At 47.6% G+C, this 22139-nt stretch overlaps 2 protein-coding genes and 1 long non-coding RNA gene across 4 annotated transcripts in view; 2 read left to right on the top strand and 1 right to left on the bottom strand.

The window, feature by feature from the left end:
• Positions 1 to 9634, top strand: part of cora (erythrocyte membrane protein band 4.1 like coracle) — a 57449-nt gene extending 47815 nt beyond the window's left edge. For both annotated transcript variants that reach the window (XM_065439510.1, XM_065439509.1), the window contains exons 16-18: positions 767 to 1039; positions 5255 to 5453; positions 5961 to 9634. In XM_065439510.1, coding sequence (XP_065295582.1) covers positions 767 to 1039; positions 5255 to 5437 — 456 coding nt within the window. In that variant the 3' untranslated portion in view covers positions 5438 to 5453; positions 5961 to 9634. The remainder of the gene's footprint in view (positions 1 to 766; positions 1040 to 5254; positions 5454 to 5960) is intronic.
• Positions 9635 to 9754: 120 nt separating this feature from the next.
• Positions 9755 to 16471, bottom strand: LOC135907785 (splicing regulator SDE2). The gene is made up of 5 exons (XM_065439516.1): positions 16205 to 16471; positions 15624 to 15853; positions 14764 to 14915; positions 11604 to 11714; positions 9755 to 10018 (listed from the first exon to the last, which is right to left on the bottom strand). The coding sequence occupies exons 1-5, from the start codon at positions 16313 to 16315 to the stop codon at positions 9774 to 9776; spliced, it is 849 nt and encodes a 282-aa protein (XP_065295588.1). The 5' UTR covers positions 16316 to 16471; the 3' UTR covers positions 9755 to 9773.
• Positions 16472 to 20626: 4155 nt separating this feature from the next.
• Positions 20627 to 22139, top strand: part of LOC135907780 (uncharacterized) — a 242829-nt gene continuing 241316 nt past the window's right edge. Inside the window, exon 1 of the long non-coding RNA XR_010566119.1 lies at positions 20627 to 20898. This is a non-coding gene — a long non-coding RNA (uncharacterized lncRNA). The remainder of the gene's footprint in view (positions 20899 to 22139) is intronic.

Genomic DNA, 22139 nt, shown 5'->3' with positions numbered 1-22139 from the left:
AAGGAGCATCAGATTTGTACTTAAAGGCTCCTCACCAGGTTTGGCCACTTTGAACAGACATGCGCAATGTATACAATGCATGCTGACTATTGTGTCTGCAGAGTGTTACACTGCGGCGTGCCACTCAAACAGCTGATATATCAAAACAAGCACCGTGCGCCCTTCATCTCAAAGGAGCTACGCTTATGGCCAGAGAGTCTAGGTCAGATGCACAAATTCGTCTGCATACAGTTGAATCCACTTGCCCTCCAAGTTGGCGAGCTGACATGGACGTGGCTTTAACTTCGCTGTCTTCCCGAGCGTATAGTGCCGAAGGTAACATACTCTCAACTTTCAGGGACTCGTAAGGTGAGAGGCAGACCAAGTGTTTGCTTTCCTCTGCCTGCACTCTTCATAGCATCATCCCACTGTGCAATTCTATCAGCCACTGTGGCAGAGTGGATGCGGAAGATCCACATTGTTGACACTGCATGAATTTGTATGTCCGGTTGCTGACTCTGATATGTTTTTTCTCACTGAATTTTCTTTTTCTGATTGCCCATTAATTCAGAAAACTTAGGGACCTTTCCATGTACTAAAATCTGTTGGCGACAGTTCTTGTTTGCATAAAAGGTCAAATTTCAACTAAATGTCAATATAACAACGTTCGAGTACCAATTTTACCGATTTTGTTATGTCGAGGTTTAGCTGTGGCATGCAAATGTGGAATGGTGTCAGCGGGCCTGTTTTTAACTTCCTCGCCCTTTTGGTTCCCTCCCCCGTGCAGAGGGCCATCGTGAAGACTGAGGCGCTCAAGTACGACCCGGCGAGCGTGTCCTCGCTGCAGACAAGTAGCACGACGAGCGTGCCCGTGGTGTCGACAGAAACGAGGAAGGTGGCCTATCAGGTGGCTGAGGGGCCGGGGCCAGTGGGCGCACACTTTGCGGCCACCACTGTGACCACCAGTGCGGTGCCGCCCCACGACATTGTGGAACAGGAAGGCGAGGTGGTCAGCTCGCAGACAATCTCCAGCAAGACGCGCACCGTTGAGACTGTCACGGTATGGCAGCATAGCTGCAGTGTTGCTGACATTGGTTTAAATGCTGCATATGAGAACGAGGGCATTAAGGGCGTTGCAGTGCGACCCCCCATACAGTCGACTTCTGTTAAGTCGACCCTGGCAAGGCTGCTGAAATTGGTCGAATTATCTGATGGTTTGAATTAAACAAGAGGCGGAAAAAAGAAATGTGAAGACACATAGCCGATTCATTCGGCAATATTTGCCCCGCCTCAGACATGTCCCCCGAATCGAATGCGCACCCACTTTTTACCAGTTGAAAGTGGAAAACTAACTCAAAAGTGACATTAGTAAAAATCAACCGCTGTTGAAGTCAGCACTGCAGTTACCATTGAGCCGATGCGCGTGCGTGATGACCAGTCAAGCTTTAATTGTCCAGTGAAGGCTAATTTCAGTATAGAAATAACGAAAATTTGGTCCCATAGAAATGTATGGGTGCCAGGTGGGACCTTCAGTCGTAAACGAATTAACCGTGGTTGAAATAACGGAAGTCTACTGTATAACCAGTGTTCAGATATAATTGAGTAAACATAAAATATTTATTGCTGGTATCAACTTGGGACAGAAACAGCTTATAACAATGTTTTTGTGTTGTGTGTGACTGTTATAAAGTGGTTCAACTGTCTTCCGGGCACTAAAATTTCGCTACGCTGGCATTTTGAGCCAATCAGATATGACAAGAAAGTGAATTTGACAATATCGTGGAATTTAGCAGTGTCTAAAGTGGTAGCTTCGCAGTAAGAGGACGAAATGGAGCAAAAGCGTGGGTGAATGCAGCACTGGCATGAAAATTGACAAGCATGTTGTTGCAGAAGGGTTTAACGTTGAGATCTGAATGAAATTTCTGGAGCGTTTTGGTGTAAGGATACCAGAATAGTGGAGGACAGCTGTGTTCACACCAGCATGAATAGTCATTGGCTTGACATTGACAGAAATGCCCGTGATTATAACTGACGTGACAGCCACAGGCATGTCACCGTTGTCAGAGCTTGTGAATCCGCTAAACGTAAGTGTTAAAGGGACCCTGGGACACTTTTCTCTTTAACGAGAGAATGACATCACAAGTAAATTACGTCGTTGCAATCTTTTTTTTATCTTTCAAGCACAAGTGAAGTTAAGATGTAGTTATCGAACCGATCAGCGGCCCTCTCCGTTCATTTGCGCTAGTGCTCTGGAAGCTACGCAGAGGGGACAGCATAGAGGTGCAAGGAAGCAATGACCCACTGGCCCACCTGAAGGTTGAATGCAAGACGGCTTTTGGCGGCACCCCGTGGTGGACGTGGTATCTATGCGATGCTTTTCATCTCTGAGGCTACACACAGCAAGTGCAGCAACACCTAACTGTCATGTTCAAGCCAACAGTGCGAAGATGAAACAATTTTTCGGTCTTTTAACAGCGGAGCTGTTTAAGCTCGAGTTCCTGCCGTACCCGGCGACCGTTCAAAAATTGGCGCAGCTATGCAAAGGGAAGTGGAGAGGAGGAAAGGCTCTGTGAGACAAAGAGAGGCAACTGCTAGGAGCGCGTGTCGTGGCGCAGATGTTTGGATGAGGAGCCGCGTAGTGGGGGATTGGCTGCGCCTAGCGATGACCTATGCTCTGACATGCGCATGCACTCCTAGTTGAGAGACGTGGCGTGCGTGGGCGGGATCGGTGTCCGATGCACGGATAAGACGGGCAGACCTAGGAAGGTGCTCTCTCCCGAAGAAGAAGAGAAGAGACGGCGAAGGAGGCGACCAACGAGAAGCCATGCCGTGGGCGAGGAGGAGAGGCATTGGGCAGGTGTTTCTGTGTGGCGGGCCGTTTCGAAAGATGGAATCCACTTCTCCTGAACGCCAGTGGGAGCTTGCACGAGAATCCGGTCAAGGATTCGTCGGTGCCACTGACAGCCGCCTCCCCTGCCACCACTGCTTATGCAAGCACTCCCCATACGTGGGCCTATCCCGAATATAGTACATCACCGGGCCGACCTGCGGCAGAGGTGAAGCAGGCTTTAAAGGGCCCCTCACCAGGCCCCATAGCAAATTTTGGTTATACGCTGGAAGTTGTTATGTGTCCTCTAGTCAGCGTTTTACAGCAAATATATTTAAGATTGCTCATTAATAACTGAGATAGAAATATTTCAGTGCCGTGAACCCATGATTTCAGGAGGCGAGCTCCACTGCCTCGTCTAGCCTACGCAAGCGAAATTCCTTCCCTGTGTTCTCCTACACTGGACCTCGAAAATTGTGTGATGCATACGTCACAGGCCCCGCCTTCATTTTCTTTTCTCCTTGCATTTTTTTTCGGCACTGCGCTGACGGCGTTGTGCACGAGCTGTTGTGATCGTTTTGCACAGTGCAGATTTTACACACTGTGCAGAAGGACACATGACTAGCGTTATAATTCAGTTCTACGTGGATACTGAGGCAGACAAAGCGAATCGCAGAGCATGATCATGCGGTAGAAAATGGCATAGTTTCGGTACCTGTGCACATGGCTGCACGACCGCGGGAACAAGCAGACGAAGCGGAAGCGCATCCCTCTTGCTTTGGTGCGAAAAAAAAAAAAAAACCGCACATACATTTTGTTTGTGTGTTTTAGTATTATTCTTCTGAACTTCGATTCACCAATTCAAGCAACAGATCACACGAGTAACAGATGTTGCCTTGAATAGTTCTCGAAGTCGCGTGTCACCACGAGCGACGTTCCCTTAGACGGCTGCTATTGGCTGATAGCTAACACCCAGCTGTGGTCGGCTGCATGGCGTAGATACTGCGGCCGCCACGGTGTGCCACCATGAGTTCACTGGCTTAGCGCACTGCAGCTCGCTAAGGACAACCGTGTTTGGCTCATGCTTTGTGTGTTGTAGGCACCAAAGGCAAAAGTTGTGGCGTCTACGTTGAATTACAAAAGGAAATTTGAATTGCACTCCACAGTGACATTTAAAAGCCGGGGCGTTGTGGGCACACCCCACTCCGCCGTAGCCTTCACAGTACAAGGTATTGAAGAAGGAACGGGAGCATAGTGGAGGCCATGTTTGATTGCCGATAACTTCACTTCTGCTGAACGCATTGAAGTACTTTTCGCGGCAAAGTATTTCTGAAGTAACCGATTTTCACTTCAAATGCATTTGCCCACTTCAATAAAAAGTGGTTCAGGGCCCCTTTAAGGCTGCGACGGGAAATATTAAAGTAATCGAGATGGCGGGCAACACCAGCATATGATGCGTCCGGTGCTGCCAGAGCTATGCATGGTACTCCCTTTGCCCCGCCTGCAGCAGGGAACGGTGGCACGTTGGTCATCGCCTATTAAAAGCGTGCAGTATACTTTAGATGGCATTACGGCCATGCTCTGTGAAACAGATAAATGAAGATTTAAGGGTTGGTGATGATAGTTGTGAATGGGTTGTTTGATGACCCAGGAGGGGATTTGTTGGTGCTGGAATAAGAAAATTAGTGCGCACCAGCGTTCTCACGTGAGATGGGCGGGCTTGTATTGCGGGAAAGCAGTAGCGGCGGGCGGCTACGGCTCTCGGATCGCATGCAACTTCTGCCTTTGTTTAGTTACATGGGATCTAGCCGGCCAGAAAACATATACAATCGTAGTCTGGTGGCCTCCTGAATGTTGGTGGAGAGAGATAGTGTTTCTCAGGAACGTATGAACCAGTAAAAAAAAAAAAAATAAGCGCAGCTGTATTGGGTGCTTTTTTGTGTTCTCTATAGTGAATGTTGACGTCGAGAAACTGTACATAACAGGGTCGTAGCAACGAGGTTCTACCATATTTCTCAATTATTCAACTCAAGTGAGCAGTTATTGTATTACTGATGATGTTCTTGCCATCACGAAATCAGCCAGTAGCTGTTGTGGGTCGTGCTGCTTGAGATGGTGCTGTATGACGACATGGTGGAAGCGAGAGCAAGCGACTTTTCACTGCTTTTGATGCTAGATTGTAAATTCCCTGGTGCATGCAATGCAATATTTGGCTGCTGTGTTCTCAGGAGCCTTGTGAACAGATCTGAGACATTTTATTACTGTTCCCAAGAAGTGTTTCAGGGCCCCTTTAATGTGTGATGATGGTGACGTGAATGTGCGACGCTGGTGACGTGACAGACGCGGGCGAGTGATTCTATGAGAGCTGTCAACATGGTGGCCAGACTGTGGCTCACAGGGTGAACGAGTGGTGCGCTTCTTGCTAAGGCATGTTGTTCACTCTTGCAGTACAAGATGGAGCGTGACGGGGTTGTCGAGACACGAGTGGAGCAGAAGATCACCATCCAGAGTGACGGCGACCCGATCGACCACGACCGTGCTCTGGCACAGGCCATCCAAGAGGCGACCATGATGAACCCAGACATGACCGTGGAGAAGATCGAGATACAGCAGCAGTCGCAGGCCAAATGAGACGGCAGCATACTGGGTGAGGCATCGCCACCTGGCCTGGAAAAACTGTTTGCTGGCGGGGATGTCGCCTTCACCGCGTCCACCAGTGGTGGACGCCGGTGGATGCCGCTGATGCTCAGTTTCCCAGGCTTGGCTGGTTACGCACATTTTTCGGTTTTGCGTGTGAGCTCCCCGCTTGCGAAAACACGAGGCAGTGTATTTTTCAAACAACCCGTGTTCAACCGGGCTTTTTTGATGAATGGATGTCCGCATCCCCAGTCCGTTCCTTTTCTTGACTCGTTGTGGTAGCCGAGTGGCTATGACGTGCTGTTGAGCTTAAGGTCACGCGTTCAATCGTGGCCACAGCAGCTGCATTCTAATGAGCACAAAATGAAAATAACACTCGTGCATAGCATGCACATTCAAAGAAACCCAGATGCTCAAAATGAATCCATAGCCCCCCCACTACTACAGTGCACCTCATAATCAGATCATGGTTTTGGTACGTGAAACCCCAGAATTTATTTGCTCCTTCTTTATGCAGCACTGCGGGACAGACCGCCAGGGCCGAACCACCGGTGCTTGCACGGTCCGGCACGCCGGGAGCGTGTTGTCGCGGACCTGCGCTCGGCTGCTGCCTCTCTTCCTCCGCGACGCCACGGACAGTGTACAGACAGCTTCCATCTCCGCGTGCTCTTTTAATCTCCCGTTTTAGTTCTTTTAGCCCAAACACTGTGAGGTTTATATTACTGGGTGCCTGCTTTACAAATGGCCACAGTATCGAGCTGCATGATGCAAAGCAAAAGAAAAAAAACAAAGCTTAGAGTGCGCGCATGTTATTATAGGCAGCAAAGCAGCAAAAACGAGACAACATTCCGTTAAAGCCGGCAGGACCGCACTGGACGCTCTATGTGCGGAACTAGCTGCTTTTCCGCAAGAGCTGTCGAGTAAGCAACGAAGCAACTACGTGATCCTGCCCTTTTACGTGCAACAGCTTCTTTTCATAAGGCTGCCCTGCAGCCATAGCTTATTCAGCCTCACGTTCAAAGCTATGATGAGGCACTTGGGGGATCGACTAAGAAGCCTGCGCGCCAAAGCTTGCACTTCGTCGCACCTCTTGATAAAAGTGGGTGAGGCAGCTCTGTTGAATATTTCAAGGTGGTATTACGAAAAAGAAAGAATGTCAAATATATGGAGTCGTTGGCCACGCGGAAAACAGGCCATGGGGGGCCACTGGTTTTTTGAAGGTTAGAGCCAACATTGATATAATCAAGTTCATTCCTTCTTTCTTTCATTCATCGGCAGCCCACCAGTGTTAGACGAAAGAATCGGCGTATTACTGTGCGCGATCATTCACAGCGTGGGCTGCTGTGTTTTAAGCTTGGACAGAACATGTGTGTTGTTCAGCAATTGTTGATGAGGAGAGCCTTTCTTTCTTATGAGATACATTTGACTCATACTATGTGCATTTATTTTTTTTATGCCTTTGAGAGATGGGTGGTGTTGTGCGTCAAGTGGTGGGTTTATTTTCTTGCAGCTGTTTGCTTGGCCTTTTTTTTTTTACACATGGCTTTGTGTAACATCTGCAGGCACGTATGGCAGTGTACGATCGTCTTCCTGTGATGAGATGTCCATGTACGTTTCTGTTCTCCCCACATGCCGACACTGCAGACTGCCGAGAGATGCGCTGTGTGATTATGTGCATTGCTTGCATCGACTGACAAGCTTCCAAATGTTATCCTTGCCCACAGAGACATGAAAGTACTATAACTTTAAGATTTAAACAATGACACTTTTGAGGATGCGCATTTTGGCATCATAACAGGTTCTTTTGGATCAGCAAAACCTGTGACTGTGGTCTCAGCCAATCATTTTGAAAGGCACACAACCTTCAGCATGCAATTATTGGCCACATCCGGCATTCCACTAGCAGCTAAAGTCTTTGGCAGCTACGAGATGTGAAAATGAACATATGCATAAGTGCACTCGACTAAAGATGCGAAAAATTCTTCCATAAAATCCACTGAAGAGGCTGTTTATCATCGCATGCAACAGCGTTGTGGTATCGCTGCATCTAACAATTTCAAGATATGGGTCGATTGCACTTCCCACTGGTATTATTTCCATATCTCATAGGCGTTGAAATTATCGTATTGTGTTGAGTGGAATATGCTCGTCTTGTGAGATACAGTGGAACTCCATTGATATGTTCCTCGCTGTTGTGTTTTCCCGGCTACTATGTCGCATTTTTGCGGTCCTGACCCAAGTTCTATTCACTCCCATGTATTATGTTCCCCTTGGAAACATCGCCATTTTGTAATGTTCCTGCATCTTACGTTTGCGCTTAAACACGGTGGTCGCGTAACTTTAGCGGTGCAGCCAGCCGGGACGTTTCAACAAGCGAGCAAGGTTTGCAATTAGCGACCGAAGTTGCACAAGCCAAAAGCTACACAAGCATATCGGGAGAAAACAGGCACAGAGAAGAAGTGTGCATTGGTTAAAACTGCCGAGCGGAAGGCGACATTTATTTTGAGGCCAACAAGGACGTGCATAATCGCCAAGTATCTTTAGTCACCTTCGCCGCAATAACACTGTGCTTGCGGTGAAGCTTATCAAGAGTTGAAAGGGGCCATTGTCGCAGAATATTAAATGTCCCTTAATATACACTTGCCATCCGCGGTCACAGTATGAGCGGCGAGATGTCCAATAACTGTAATGGCAGCCATTTAGAGCTGTTTCTGGTGTTGCAGCTTTCCCTCGCGGTTATGTTTTCCCGGCCGTTTTGTCCCCGCAGTTTCTTGAAAAACATGTCAAAGGGGTTCTACTGTATTGGAAAGGTATTGGCTGTCACGGTGGGTGAAATGGTCTGCTTGCGCTTTGATCAAATTGGATTCGCAAGTTTAACAAGCTGCCACGTGGCATAGGAAGCATGCCAACCACTTAAGAAAATGCAAGTTATAACAGAATAAACTGCAGCCGTACATTTTGGACTTGGCAGTTTAAATCACTAAATTTCACCATGCTTTGGTGTCTCTGTACTGCTCACATCATTACTGCAGTAATGTATGGTGAGCACCTGTAATTTCACAGCAGGTTTTAATATTGTTCCGTCTTCTGGCCGTTTGTCTCCTAATCTATAAAGCAGTCTTCACTATTTGTGCACTCATCAGCAAGTGCAGTTGCTCATGTTAAGTGCCGACGGAATGCTATGAGCACAGAACAAGAAACACTTAGGAGCAGCAACTTCACATTGGCGTCATCGGAAATGTGCACAAAGGGTATGGTCTGTGGAATTGCTATGCCACAGCTGGTGCTGAATGAAAGGGCACGTCGATTGCCGTGGAAATTATGGCTTCGGCCGCCAGGTGGCAGCAGCATGTGAAACACTCTGACCTGCCTGGACTATCGTTGAGGAAGAAAAAAAAAATACCAAGAGGGAGCACGACATTGGGCAGCTAGCCCCGGTAAAGCAGTGTCCTCTGACGCCACCCTTGTTTTCCTGTGGGACCCATCTGTGCGTCGAGTCTTGAGATATGGGCCCCGCATGGTTTCTGTACCTTTGAAGGCATTGTTAGGCTTGTGGTAGCCCTTAGTGACGCCCTCACTACCTGCCCTCTTCCCACCACTCTCTCCACACATTCGGCAGCTAGATATTACTGCTTGCCTATCACATGGCGAGGACCTATTTCCCATGAACCGTTCCATCATAATTTTTTAAAACAAGGCTTAAAAATTGTCACGCGATGCTCTCTCTTAGTCTTTCTTTTCTTCCTCCGTACAGACTATTTTGCGAGTAGAGTTACTAAGACCAGGTTCCAATTGCCGAGTGACATTTAGCAGTGTGTGCTGCAAGTATGCTTTGTTTGTCCCCCGGCAACCATGGTTTAACCACCAGGTGGCATTAGCATGCGAGGGTCTCCAAGTCGCCCAGAATTTTAAGTGGGGTTATCCAGCTGCACCTGAGTAGAGGTTCTCCTAACTGTTCTTGCACTGTGGCCATGAGTGAGTACAAAGTTGGCGGTCTCTCAAAGCAAGCCTTGGCCACGATGATAATGGTGCCCATGCATGGGCGCAACCGCACGTCTGTCCAATGGCCCCCCACGACACTGGAAGGCGGGCTACACAGATTGTGTGTACCTCTCTCTCCTGGCGTGTATGCAGTAGTCAAGAGGGGAGAGAGACAAAGGAAGAGAACAATAAAGGCAAGCTTTATTTGTCTGTGTTTGGTGGATGTGGTTCTTCTGCGTGGGGCATCTCTGTCGAGGTGAGCACAGATTGTGTGTACCTCTCTCTCCTGGCGTGTATGCAGTAGTCAAGAGGGGAGAGAGACAAAGGAAGAGAACAATAAAGGCAAGCTTTATTTGTCTGTGTTTGGTGGATGTGGTTCTTCTGCGTGGGGCATCTCTGTCGAGGTTGAGGCGGCGGAGCACTCGGTGCCTCGGACGTCGTCCCGTTTCCCTGGGAGACTGTCTTCACCATCCCTGGAAGACTCAGTCTCTGCTCCAGCAGACGGGGGTTCTTCGCTTGGGGCGTCCTGCTCACTCGAGCTCTCTGTTTTTGCAGGTGCATCTCGATCTTCTGGAGTTGAGTCTGAGTCGCCATCTGCAAATGCATAACAACAGTCACATTTTTCTGGCATGCGTGCTGGTGTTTCTAACGGCGCTGGGCTGCGAAATAGCCGAACAGTTTCAAATCTCAGCCGCAGCACTTTTTTTTTTTACTTAGGCTGTTGTCACACATGGATTGGTTTAATTGTACTGTCACGAACAAACGAAGTGCTGACAGATGCATTGAGCCAGCAAGTGTATTAATGGTGCGGACTCCAAACTGTCATTATTTGACGCACAAATGAATTGCCTTAGTTTAATTTAGTAAACTGTCAAGGATGCTACTTAAGCAGCCTATATGGCTACTGAGACTCTACAAGTAATGACACTTTCTTGCCATATTCTGGCTGCCCTTCAAACAGTAACAGCTTGCCAACTCCAGAGGCCAGCTGGCATTAATGGTTTTTGGTAACGCTCGTACGAAGCCAAGGAAAGCTACAGGGGAAATTAAGTGTGCTACTTAGAATGTAGAGGCCATAAGCATAGAGTTTTCTACTAAAGTTACTAGAGATAACCCTTGGCACTGCAATCGTTTGGCTTATCATGGGAACGGATGGATTTTTCTGATCTTTGTGATTTGTGGCTTTGATTACCATGTGTTATCCACTTTTACTGGCCCAAATTTCAAAGCAGTCCCATTTCTCTAAATGCAGAAGGCAATAAGACTCTTCGCACACGCGTAATTGCTGCATTTACAATGCAATATTCTGCTAGAAATTATCAGCTTGCAAAATCACAAAGCCGTTTGGAGCTAGAGGATAAAGTTTAGGCAAATCCACATACGCTAACCATCATTCCCCTGCTTGTAGTTCTCATAGACACTATTGGTAATTTTTTGCAGGAATCTCCACGGTCATGAGAGAGTTAAATGCACTGAAACAACTGAGTCTTGGCTGGCCACATGAAAAACATGCGAGTGAAGATGGTAACTGAGTCGTGCAATGACTTCATTCAGTGTCTACAGTTAAAGCTCACAAAATTACAAAATGCTGCCTGTGAGGTGCTTTTGCAGAACTGAGATAAATGTTATTAGAACATTATCCAGCGATTAAATTTCAGTTGTTGTATGACTGACAGTGAAAACCATCTTGTGAAATTCCGGCAGCACCCATCTCGGTATGATTGTCGACATTAATGTGATTACCATTCAAGGACACATGATAATGCTGAAGAAACCTTTATTAACCACCTGCAGTGGTGGAAGTAGGCAAAGAATGCTAATCTCATTAATGTACTCGTGCACCGCAATGCCTACACCTTTGTATGCCCCACAAGTTTCACTAACTGCTGCTGCCAAGTTAGGCCCGATTGTACTGTAGAATCAGGATTCAGCTGGCTTCGTATGAATTATGGCGCAATGATGTAGGCATCTCTTTTCAGGTGTAAAACTTTTTAATTGCGAGCTAGAAGAGCTCTTTCTGACTTTTATTGCGACATTATCAATCAGACATGCACCTGTGGAGTACTCTCGCAACAGGTCGATAGAGGTTGGAAATTTAAAAAAAAAAAAAAAATGCCAACACCAACGTTGTTGAGCAGAAAACATTTCGCGAGGCGATGCCTCAAAAATCCCTTCTCACCAGAAGACTCGTCGCTTGGCAAGTCGGGCAGCCACAGGGCAGCTGCGGGTCGTTTCCTTGAGCTGGATTCCCCGCTGGTGGAGGCAGGTCGTTTAGTGCCGGCAGACAGCCCTGCAGAAATGGCAATTCCGCCTTTGTAGTGCGTACACATTTACCGTGGAGTACTAAAAAAAGATGAGACATTTGGCTGAGCATTGCTTACAATCTGCTCAGGCACCGCACCTTGCATATAGGGCATCTCCTAATGAGAGGCTAGCACTGTACAGTCAGCTTAGCTGCAAAACAGCAAAGAAGGGAAGTAGATGCACCAAAAGATAATACTTAGTCGGCCCTGCGGTGGAGTAAGCAAAATGCTAATGCCTTCCACTGCTGGCATGAGCATTTTGTGCACTAGTGTGCCCCCTGAGCAGCTGTGTGCATTACAAGCATACGACGGTCCAAACAGAGCCAACAGTAACTGCTCAGCAAGAACTCGATTAGAGCTGCCAGATTAAGCACGAAATGCTTTCAGCTCCCATAATTGGCGACCTTCAAGTGACCTCAAGCCAAAAGCCAGAGCCATTAGTATTCGGGAACTCAAAGGAGAACATTCAGCCGAGTTGCGAGAACAAAACGAGATCATCAAGGCAACCAGTCAAAACTTAAGAAAATGCGGTCTCTGGCCCCCAACCTTTTGTACATGACTGAATTACATATGCTAGTTACTGGCCAAACAAGTTACAAAAAAATATTGCTTCCGAGTTCTTCCTAACGCTTGTTCACAATATCACTCCAGCTGTAACTAATAGTACTTAGCATTTTATCATTTCCAATGGCAACATTAAAACTTTAAAACTGCAGATACAGGGCACTATATATTCACTGTCATCTTTTGGCGCTGAGACAGGGTCGCCTGTGTTCTTTTGAATGCCAGCAGTCCGCGAATTCTGAGGCATGGGTTTAGTGTCGCCTCGAGAGATGGTGCCACGCTGTGTGGCGCTTCCTTCAGGTACTTTTATCTTCTAGCTGGTCAGTTTGCTCTGTCTCTCTGGTGTCTTTCGCAACTGTCACGCCACCTTCAGCCGGTTATCTTCTACCCGGGCAGCGTCCATATGGACCAGTACACAGTATGGCATGGTGGAGTGTGCCGTTGCAAACATGCACTACACCCATTTCAAGGGTACATTTGATTCGCCTACACTACCTGAACCAGTTCACGAAGTGCTGCACCCTGCCATTCGTTTCAGCGGTGTAGCAATGGCACCCACTGAACCACGACGTTCGTTTCAAAAGGTGCAGGAAAGGTGCAGAGCTAGTTCACGATTTTGCGGCACCTACTCGACTGTCTGTGACGACTTGGTGCAGGCGTACAGGTGTGAAGCAGCATCGCAGTAAACGACGCAGCACGCGGGCGCGAGCACCGTTAAAACCTCGCCTGCGCATGTCTGACGTGTCTACGCAAGCGTGGTGTGTATTTATGCCCCAGAAGCCGACCATATCTGCAGTTCAGGACCTCTCAAACTTACACACTCCGTGCACATTAGTATGACATAACATAACGTCTGCACCATGTCTGCACCTTTGCATTCGTTTAGAGTGTCTCGCTGGGCCTGCACCTCCGGAATCAAGCTACACAATTTCTGAACTTCTCGAGAACAGCTGTGAACTGGTTCACAGTGATGCAGGCGAATCGAACAGACCCTATTGATTGTGGCTAGTATCATCTTCAACCAATCTGCTTTGCCGTTAGCCATTTCATGGTTACATCTACTCTCGATTATGGGAGAACCAGCAATGTTTCACTATATATATATATACACACATAGGACGAGCCTAACTCAGATGAGACCATCCCTCAACTTACAATTGAGCTCATGGTGTCTCATCCCTTTGCTGTGATACAGTGTACGTACTAAGTAGCTATGCATAGCTGTGTTTTCCTGCACCTAGTGGTAAGTAGCACATTTCCTTTCACACTTACCGCTATGGCAATCACATAATTTCCGAGGGTCGAATGAAATTTGTCTTTAGGTTAGCTCATGCGAGTACGTCAGCAACACCTTAAGTGGGTAGGCGACGGATGCTGAACTGTAGACTCGAATTGAAAGAATCCTGAACGAAAGGAACTCCGACTTTGATGGTGAAACACCTCGAAGGTGCGCAACTTGGGAAGCAGATGACCTATACCAGTCAGGTGTTGGCTCTTGGGCTGGCTTGCCACGCTCCTGGAGCCACATTACCGACCACTCGGAGCACACGCCTGTTCTCAGCAAGCGGGTGCGTCGCGGCACCCCCGCGGCCACGGCATATACACTATGCAGAAGACGTAGCTACATAAAAGTGTAGTGTGCATAGCTAGTATAGCACAACATTTGCTACGTGCACGATAGGGCTGGAGTGTGCGCTCATGCTCATTTTCCATTCTGGCAGTGCTATGTGGTGCAGACGGGGTTTGTCCTGTACCAGCTTGACCAATGGTTAGTAGCCACATTCAAACTCTCGTTCTGAAACACTGTCAATGGATCAATACAAGGCAATGTCTGCCAAGGCGTATAGTCAGGAGCTGCCATTAGTGAGCATGCGCTGGCAAGTGTATGTGCGGTCTCCCCTTGTAGTTTCGCGTGGTTCGAGGCTAGTTGAGTGTTATGACGAATTGAAATTAGCGTGACATGACAGCTACGACATCAATGAGCAGTGCGGCCAAAGTTTAATTCCTATGCACACAGCCACGGCTGAGCATGAGCAGACGCTAATCGGCTTCCAGAAGCATGTAATTCTTATTGGAATTTTAACTGCTCATTTTAGCTTAATTCAGCCCGTTTAGTAAACTGGGTCAATAAATATACACGGTAACAGTATGAAGAAGCGTACTGACTCGAACACTTTATCTTGACTGATGGTCAGCTAATAGCCAATAGCTGTCGTCTATGGGAATCTTGTATATGACGATGTATACAAGGTGCCGCCAGCTCCAAAACGGGTGAGAAGGCATCGTTTGAAAAGCGTGTTTGAGAAAAAGGTGATTCGCACTCTGCATGTGAGCTCCATGCACTGCGTACAGCTGCAAAATTTGGCCAAGATATGTTCGTAATAGCGTACGCTATCTGCGTTTTTTTTTTTTTTTTCACCAAGCCCAAGGTGCGATTCAGGACCCTTTTAAAAAGAAAAGCCAGACCCATACCCTGTGTGACAGCATCTTGGATGCGTTCTGGGATCTGTTCGCGAATACGCTCGTACTCCGGATCCTCCAGGTGGTGCTCTGGTTCACGGTACTCCTTCCGCTGCTTGCGCTGATTTTCCCGCTCAGCTTGCTTGGCCACCCAGCGTTTCAAGCTGAAAGGCAAGTACAAGTTAACCATGCGTCCACACTTACATGCACTCAGTCAGCCACTGCTGCGGAGATTTAACAGTTTATAACAAAACAAGCTCAATCGCCGTGTTCATCAAGATATTCACAGGCATTACACGCAAGGTAGTGACATAGGCCCAAAAGATGGGCCTGAGCTGAACAGATGGTAGGCATAAACAAGATTTAACTTAAACTGACGCATCTAGCTAACTTACATCAGACAGTTAATGTGCCAGACAACTAGCACCTTAAATCCTTATTGAGCTTGGAGTGCGTCAATATTTAGCTGCGCGCTCAATATGCATCGACTCGAGCACGATTGGAAGTGCCCTTGTTACAAAGGTAACAGACTCATTCGCAAAGGCTCATTCACACCGGCGACTGACAGCGGTCGCGGAAATGGTCGCTTTTCTCGAAAAGCGACTATTTAGCTCAGCTCAGCCGGGTCATGCCGAGCTTGCCGGCGTGAGCATTTGTCGCCTTCAGTCACTTTTTGGTCGCCACTCGAAAATAGCCGCGCGACCTCCTCAAGTCGCCGGTACACTAGAGCGAAACCGCGATAAACGTACGACACGAAACGCCCTCAATCCCCGAATAATATTTCGCACAGGTGACCGCTGGGCCACCGAGTGTCACTGACTAACTATAGTTCATGAAGCGGCAAACGTTGAAACCACGAATGCGTGACTTACCGTGCTTCGTGGTTGATGTCCCGCAGCCTCCTTCCACTGAGATCTCTGCACGCTTCGCGATTTGTCGTCTTCTCGATCTGAGCGCCGATGGCCCTTAGCATGGAGCCGAAGCCACCTTTGCCTCCGGGGAGGCCACTCACAGAGCACGTCAGCCACTGCCCATTGGCCACCGAAGTTTCGACTAGCCGTCGTCCGCCGTAGGCCAGGGTCAGGAACTCGGCGGGTATTCCCTGTCGCAGATACAAACGCCAGATCAACCGACTGTGCCAAGACATGCCTGCTCGAAACCGATTGGAACCGTAAGCGAAAGGCTTCAACTGATTTTCAGTTTCGCTTAACTTGATCTCGCTGTGAAGCATCAAAACACTTTTGTAACAAGTGTGTCATCAGTAGTACTTTCGATAGCAATCGAGCCTGATCGGGATAGAATTTCTCAGTCGTGACTGTCACCTTAGAGCAAGCTGCGGGTAAGAGCGCGGTCGAGAATTTCGATTCGTATCGGGCTCAATCGCGATCGAAAGTGGCTGCATGAAACCGGTATAAAACAGTGATCAAGGACGTCAATGACCAGCATCACTTACCTCAAGTCGCGAAACTTCACGGCAGATTTCCTTTACGGGCGCCGCACCGTGATCGTCGCATTCGATGCACATCGTTTTCCGCGAAAGCGGTAGACGCACGAAGACATGCATCTTAACTGGAAAAATAGAGATCCAACCAACTCACGATGAACCGACAGCACACCCAGCTGACTGCGTACGTGCCGTGCGCGTACAAGGCACAAGGAAGCAAAGCAAAACCGCAACGCAACCACCACAATGTCAACAATGCCCACTGCTCGCCTGGTGACGTCACTGGGCAGCGCTAGCGCTGCCTTCTCCCCTGGCGGTTGTTAGCCTTGATAACGTCCCTTCTTTCTCTCTCTCTCCTAGAATGGTACTTTTTTTCTGTCTGCATATATTTTTAGATGGGAAAGCGGTGGTATGACGGTGGTGCATTTCTCGCGCGCGCAAGCAATTTATAGGTGGCATTAGCGCAGCCCACATTTTCCCCCTACATACATCCTTCTAGAACACTGTACCGAATAAGCGTGCTTGCACATATAGGTGGTGTTGGTTGCAGCGCTTGTACGCGCTGCCGTTGGCCTCATCCTTGACGATGTTCAAAGTTCGACCACGTCTCCTCCCGGCATACCGCTAAGCTTGTCGCTTTGCCTACGGATATGGTACCGGAGAATCACTGAATTCACCGAAAAAATACGCGCACACTGCTCATTTACAACTCTAGTTGTATGCAGAGATGTAAATTTGAGCGCCAAATTGTGCCGTTCCGTTTTGAATTTTCAGGGCTTAGCAAACAAAGCATTCTGCAACTACTTAACCTTCAATCACTACACGCGCCACAACGAGTGCCTGAAGATATATTAAAGTTCAGTGGGGTTCCTGCCAAGGGGAGCGGATCGAGCCGGCGTGCAGCGGGGGTGGGATGCGGGGGGGGGGGGGGGGATTAGGTACATATGCTTTAGCGGCCGCAGTCCAATAAACGAGTTCTTTTACTTAATGTGTTAATGACGTTGATGTATTGCAAAATATTCGTTGGAGGTTATACCGAAGCTCGATCATGCTCATTACTGGGCGAAGCTTACTCCGAGCGGGCCCAGCAGCTAGGTGGCACGTACTGCAAAGATTGCCTCCCTTGCAGATTACCTGATTACCATTGCAGCAAGAAAGGCTGTAAAATGCTTCAGTGAAAGTTATCTTTGTCGTTGACAGATCCGGTTATCAATCACACTTGACGAACCAGTACAGTCTAGTGTTGCCAAAGTTTTCTGAAGCGTGTCGCTGAAGCGAGACAGAAAAGGCCACTAAAATTCTCGCTAGAATTGTCAAGTAGATTTGAAGAACACTGCTGTTTTGGAACACTCTAACATACGTTAGCGTGAAGTAAATCATTTACCTATAGATGTTTCATATTAATCTAGTGCCCACGCAGGTGAAAAAAACAAAAGAAAACAGTGAATTCGCCAGCAGGGTATAGATCTCTTTAACTTTACGAATGTATTTACTTATAGGGTGGGCGAATATTAAAGGTTTCGAACCCGAATAGTTGGTGTGTAATATTTTATTCCTATTTGAAAATGAATTTTTAGGTTTTTTCGAATATCGAAGCTGACTAAATGTTTCTCAACAACCGACTGTTAAAGTCACGTAACGGTTTCCCGCCTGCTGAACAAAGTATCGCGAATTATCCAGTTTTTGAAGCAATGCAAAAACAAAATCGGTTTGTTTTCCGTATTTCGGTGCAAGTGTGGCGCTGTTTAACACTCTTTGGATTAGATCTTGTGCACATACATAAATATCCAAGAGCGTGGACATGGTAACTGCCATCGCCGGAGGTTGTGGGTTCGTCTCCCACCGTCAGCAAGCTGTTTTCTTCCCCTCCATTTTTCTTTAGCTTCTAATTATTACATTTCAGTCAAAAACTACTACTAATTTATTCCATGCATTTCTTTTTTTTATTATGTGTTGGCTTTATGCGGTTGTGACGTACTACTAATAAATCGGGTCCTCCGGTTCCCCTTCTTCTCGTCAACTTTCTCCTCGTTAACGGCAACCGGTTATTTTTGCTTCTGGTTTGCCAATTAGTCTTTATTTCAGTCTAGTCATATAGTGGTTTCATCTTTTGCGTTACAACCAGTGATTATTTCCTTGTAACAGAACTTGTATTGTGTTTACGGCGCCCAAATACTCCATTAGCTTTTTATTTTCCAGAACTGATATTTTTTTCAAGAGTGGTTTACTTAGCGTTTTTTTGGAAAGATACTCATACAGCAGCCAGAAGAAAGGGGGTTAACTGAGGGACCCGATTTTTTTTAATCGTGTCATGAGAAGCCAACAAACAAAGACACCAAGGAAAACATAGGGGAAATTACTCGCCCTTTTTAATAGAATGAAAGAAATCATATGTTAAAGGGACACTAAAGTGAAAAGTGATTTCTTCTGCATCAGTAAACCACCGTTCTACAACACCAAAAACACCACTCTTACAACGATAAGACGGTTGGTAAGCCAGAAAAAAAAAGCAAGAACGAAATACGGGTGGCGACGCCTACTTAAGTTCACGCACCTGGGGGCTGTGACGTCATGGATTTTGATGGCATCTCCTAGGGCCTACTAATTATATATAGCGGTACAGATTGAGTACGTTGTGTTCTAAAGGAACCAAATATTAAACATGCCAAGTTTCGGGAACCTTTATTCAGCCAACGCGGCCCAAATGCGAAAACAAACTTTGGAATCCCTGACGTCACGCTGACGTACCGGCGCTGGCGTTTCGGCGCGAAATTCAAATACTGATACTTTGACCTTCATTTTCTCGTCTAATATTCAAACTATTTTCTTGAAATGACTGCCTGCAGGGTTCTCAAACAATGCTTTGTTAGTCTAAACTGATTTATTGTTTCCCTTTAGTGTCCCTTTAATGGCAATGAAAGTAGATGAAAAAATAACTTGCCGCAGGTGGGGAACGATCCCACGTCTTATATGGTGATTATGAAGGAGGAAAGATTCTGCAGCCCATCAGGGAGCACGGCGCAGCGTCGTACCCACGTCTTCGCATTACGCGTACGATGCTCTAACCAGTTGAGCTACCGCGGCGTGGTTTTCCCATCCACTTTATTGGGTATTTATGTGTTACTACCAGAACTCACCTTGGGAGTGTTAGCCAGCGCCACCACTCACAAACCTTAGGCAGTGGATGTGGAACATCCTTTCTGCCGCAGGCATCACGAGTACGTGATCTTTCTGGGTGAAGGCAACTGGTCAATAAACCCGCAAATGCTACATGAATGCATCAATGTTGCCGCATTCGAGATCCTCGTTATGTAAGAACGAGAAGAAAGGGGGTTAATCGAAGGACCCGATTTTTCATTAATCGCATCATGAGAAGCAAACAAACAAATACACCAAGGGAAACATAGGGGAGATTACTTGTACTTAATAAGTGAATTAAATAAATGATAAATTAATGGTAATGGAAGTGGACGAAGAAACAACTTGCCGCAGACTTTCACTGTGCGTATAGCAGTTTGCTCGTCCATCTCATACGTGATGACGCGTGGCTACTGGCTTGTCGTACTGGCATACGTACTGGCGTGGCTACATGCGCATTGTCGGAATGACGCTGACGACTTGTTAGAAATGATAACAACATGACCGCATTTGTGGCGGATAGTTTTTACACTGTACAGTAAGAAGCAAAATAAGCCAAAAAGCGGGCTCTAGCCGAGTGCCTGCACACGGGGGCTCCTTATTGTGCTCACACATACACTCTTATAGGGTGATGTGGCGCGATTCCTGTATCGACGCTCAATCGCCAGCTTGGCCTGGCGCAGCTATACGTCAGGGAACCAATGCGTGGGTCAGGAGGCGATACGGCCGTTGGAGGGCCCTGCAAAAATTTGCTGACGCCGTCTGGTAGGGATGCCACGAAACTGGTACCACGGTGCGATATCATGAGCGACGAAGGGCGCTAGCCCGTATCGCATGCATTTCGCAACAACCGCACCCGCCGTGGTTGCTCAGTGGCTATGGTGTTGGGCTGCTGAGCACGAGGTCGCGGGATCGAATCCCGGCCATGGCGGCCGCATTTCGATGGGGGCGAAATGCGAAAACACCCGTGTACTTAGCTTTAGGTGCACGTTAAAGAACCCCAGGTGGTCGAAATTTCCGGAGTCCTCCACTACGGCGTGCCTCATAATCAGAAAGTGGTTTTGGCACGTAAAACCCCATAATTTAATTTTTTCGCAACAACCGCGACGCGTCCGGCCAGGCTCTGTCGGTAGCAGTTCGCGTATCGAGAAGCGCATTGGATTTTGCGTTCAGATACGCCAGTGTCCAGTCAGGTCAGACGCTGAACGCATGCCCCGCAAGGCGAGCAGCCAAATCGCTGACGCGAAATCGAAGCATGCCCCCCCTAAATACAGTTTTCTCCGCGTGGTAGGTTGTGTTAAGGTGTCGGTGGTTTTGTTCACTTCCAAAGTTTCAGCGCTGAATTCCTTCATGCGCATGCGTAGACAATCGAGGCGCGTATCGTGATGGTCGAGTTGGTATGCGAATTCCTTGTGTCCCGGCCTACCATTTGGGCGTACTCCTGTGTCAGACTGTTAGTACCGTAGTAGTACACTGTTATTAGGGTACTGCTAGTACCACTCGAGTTACCAATACTCTATTCTTATTCGCTTCACTGCCCGTCGGAAGAGTCCCTCCAGTATAACGTAAGGATTCCTTTTGATTTATTTTATTCCTTTTATTTCGTTCACTGTTCTCGACCGACCGATTCTAATGATGACATGGGCGGAGCGCCGTACCGGCCATGTCTTGATTTCGCTCGGATCAATTGAAAAAAAAAAAGAAGCCTTCAAACTATGCCTATTATGGTGCGATCGACGGTGAGAGGCTGGCCTTTATGGTGAAGACAGTGCGAACCTGTGCGCCAGAAATTGTCTGAATCAAGGGAACTAAGTGATTCAACCGACGTTCCTTCAGATTTATTTCACTACGCATTGACAAAGCCTTACCTTTAGTTTATTGGATCGCGCAGCCTGATGATCGTTGAGCCGTCACCACGAAGGGTGCCTTTGACCGAAGCGCTGAAGAATAGGAACGAAATGTATACGCTGCACTAAGCTGCCTTGTGTTTAAAGGACACTACGTGGGGCAATGAACAGCTGCGTGAGTCTTGAACTCACAACGCAATTCCGCTTGAGCCTTCCTTTCTGTGTCCACCTTTCTGTCTCAACTATACCACGTGGTGTGGCGTTTGAACCTCCCCCCCTGCCCTGCACACAATCAAAATTTTACAGCTCATGTTTGCCGCAATTCACTTATACTATAGGTTATGAGCATTAGTCTCAAGAGATTGTGTCTTTCTTTCACCCCAAAAACGTAACAAGATACTTTGCGTATGCATCAAAACAACTTTAAAGAAAGCGCTATTTTGTTCCGGTGTCATATAGATTGATGCGACACGTGATCGATGTTTATTGGGGCTGCATGCACGACCTGCTGGCTCGCTGCCGTTGCGACCTTGCGGGCGCAGTTATGGATTACGTCACGTGACGTCAAGAGGTACGAAAGTGCGGCTGAGTGACAACGGTTCGCGCACACGTGCAGACTTAATTGTGGCCTCTTGCCATTTCCGGTGGCGACGCGAGTGCGAAGAGCTGACGCTGGCTGCGACCCGCGGCAACACGCCGTATACGTGTCCCTGCTGCTTGGCAAAAGTATAAGCACGTGGCTTGCGAACCTCTTGTTGATTTTGGGGTTCAGGTTCCGTTCGGCAGCTGTTCCGGATGGACTCGCCTTCCTTTTTCCCTTTCTTGCTTGTGTTTGTGTCTTGTGTTGTATCTACATTGTCTCGAACCCGGCAACATTGATGCATTCAGGTAGCATGTGTGAGTTTATTGACAGGTTGCCCTCACCCAAAAAGGTCACCTACTCGTGACGCCTGCGGCAG

The sequence above is a fragment of the Dermacentor albipictus genome, chromosome 6 (assembly GCF_038994185.2).
Source record: "Dermacentor albipictus isolate Rhodes 1998 colony chromosome 6, USDA_Dalb.pri_finalv2, whole genome shotgun sequence".
NCBI classification, from domain to species: Eukaryota; Metazoa; Arthropoda; class Arachnida; order Ixodida; family Ixodidae; genus Dermacentor; species Dermacentor albipictus.
This window is presented reverse-complemented; position numbering and strand designations above follow the sequence as displayed.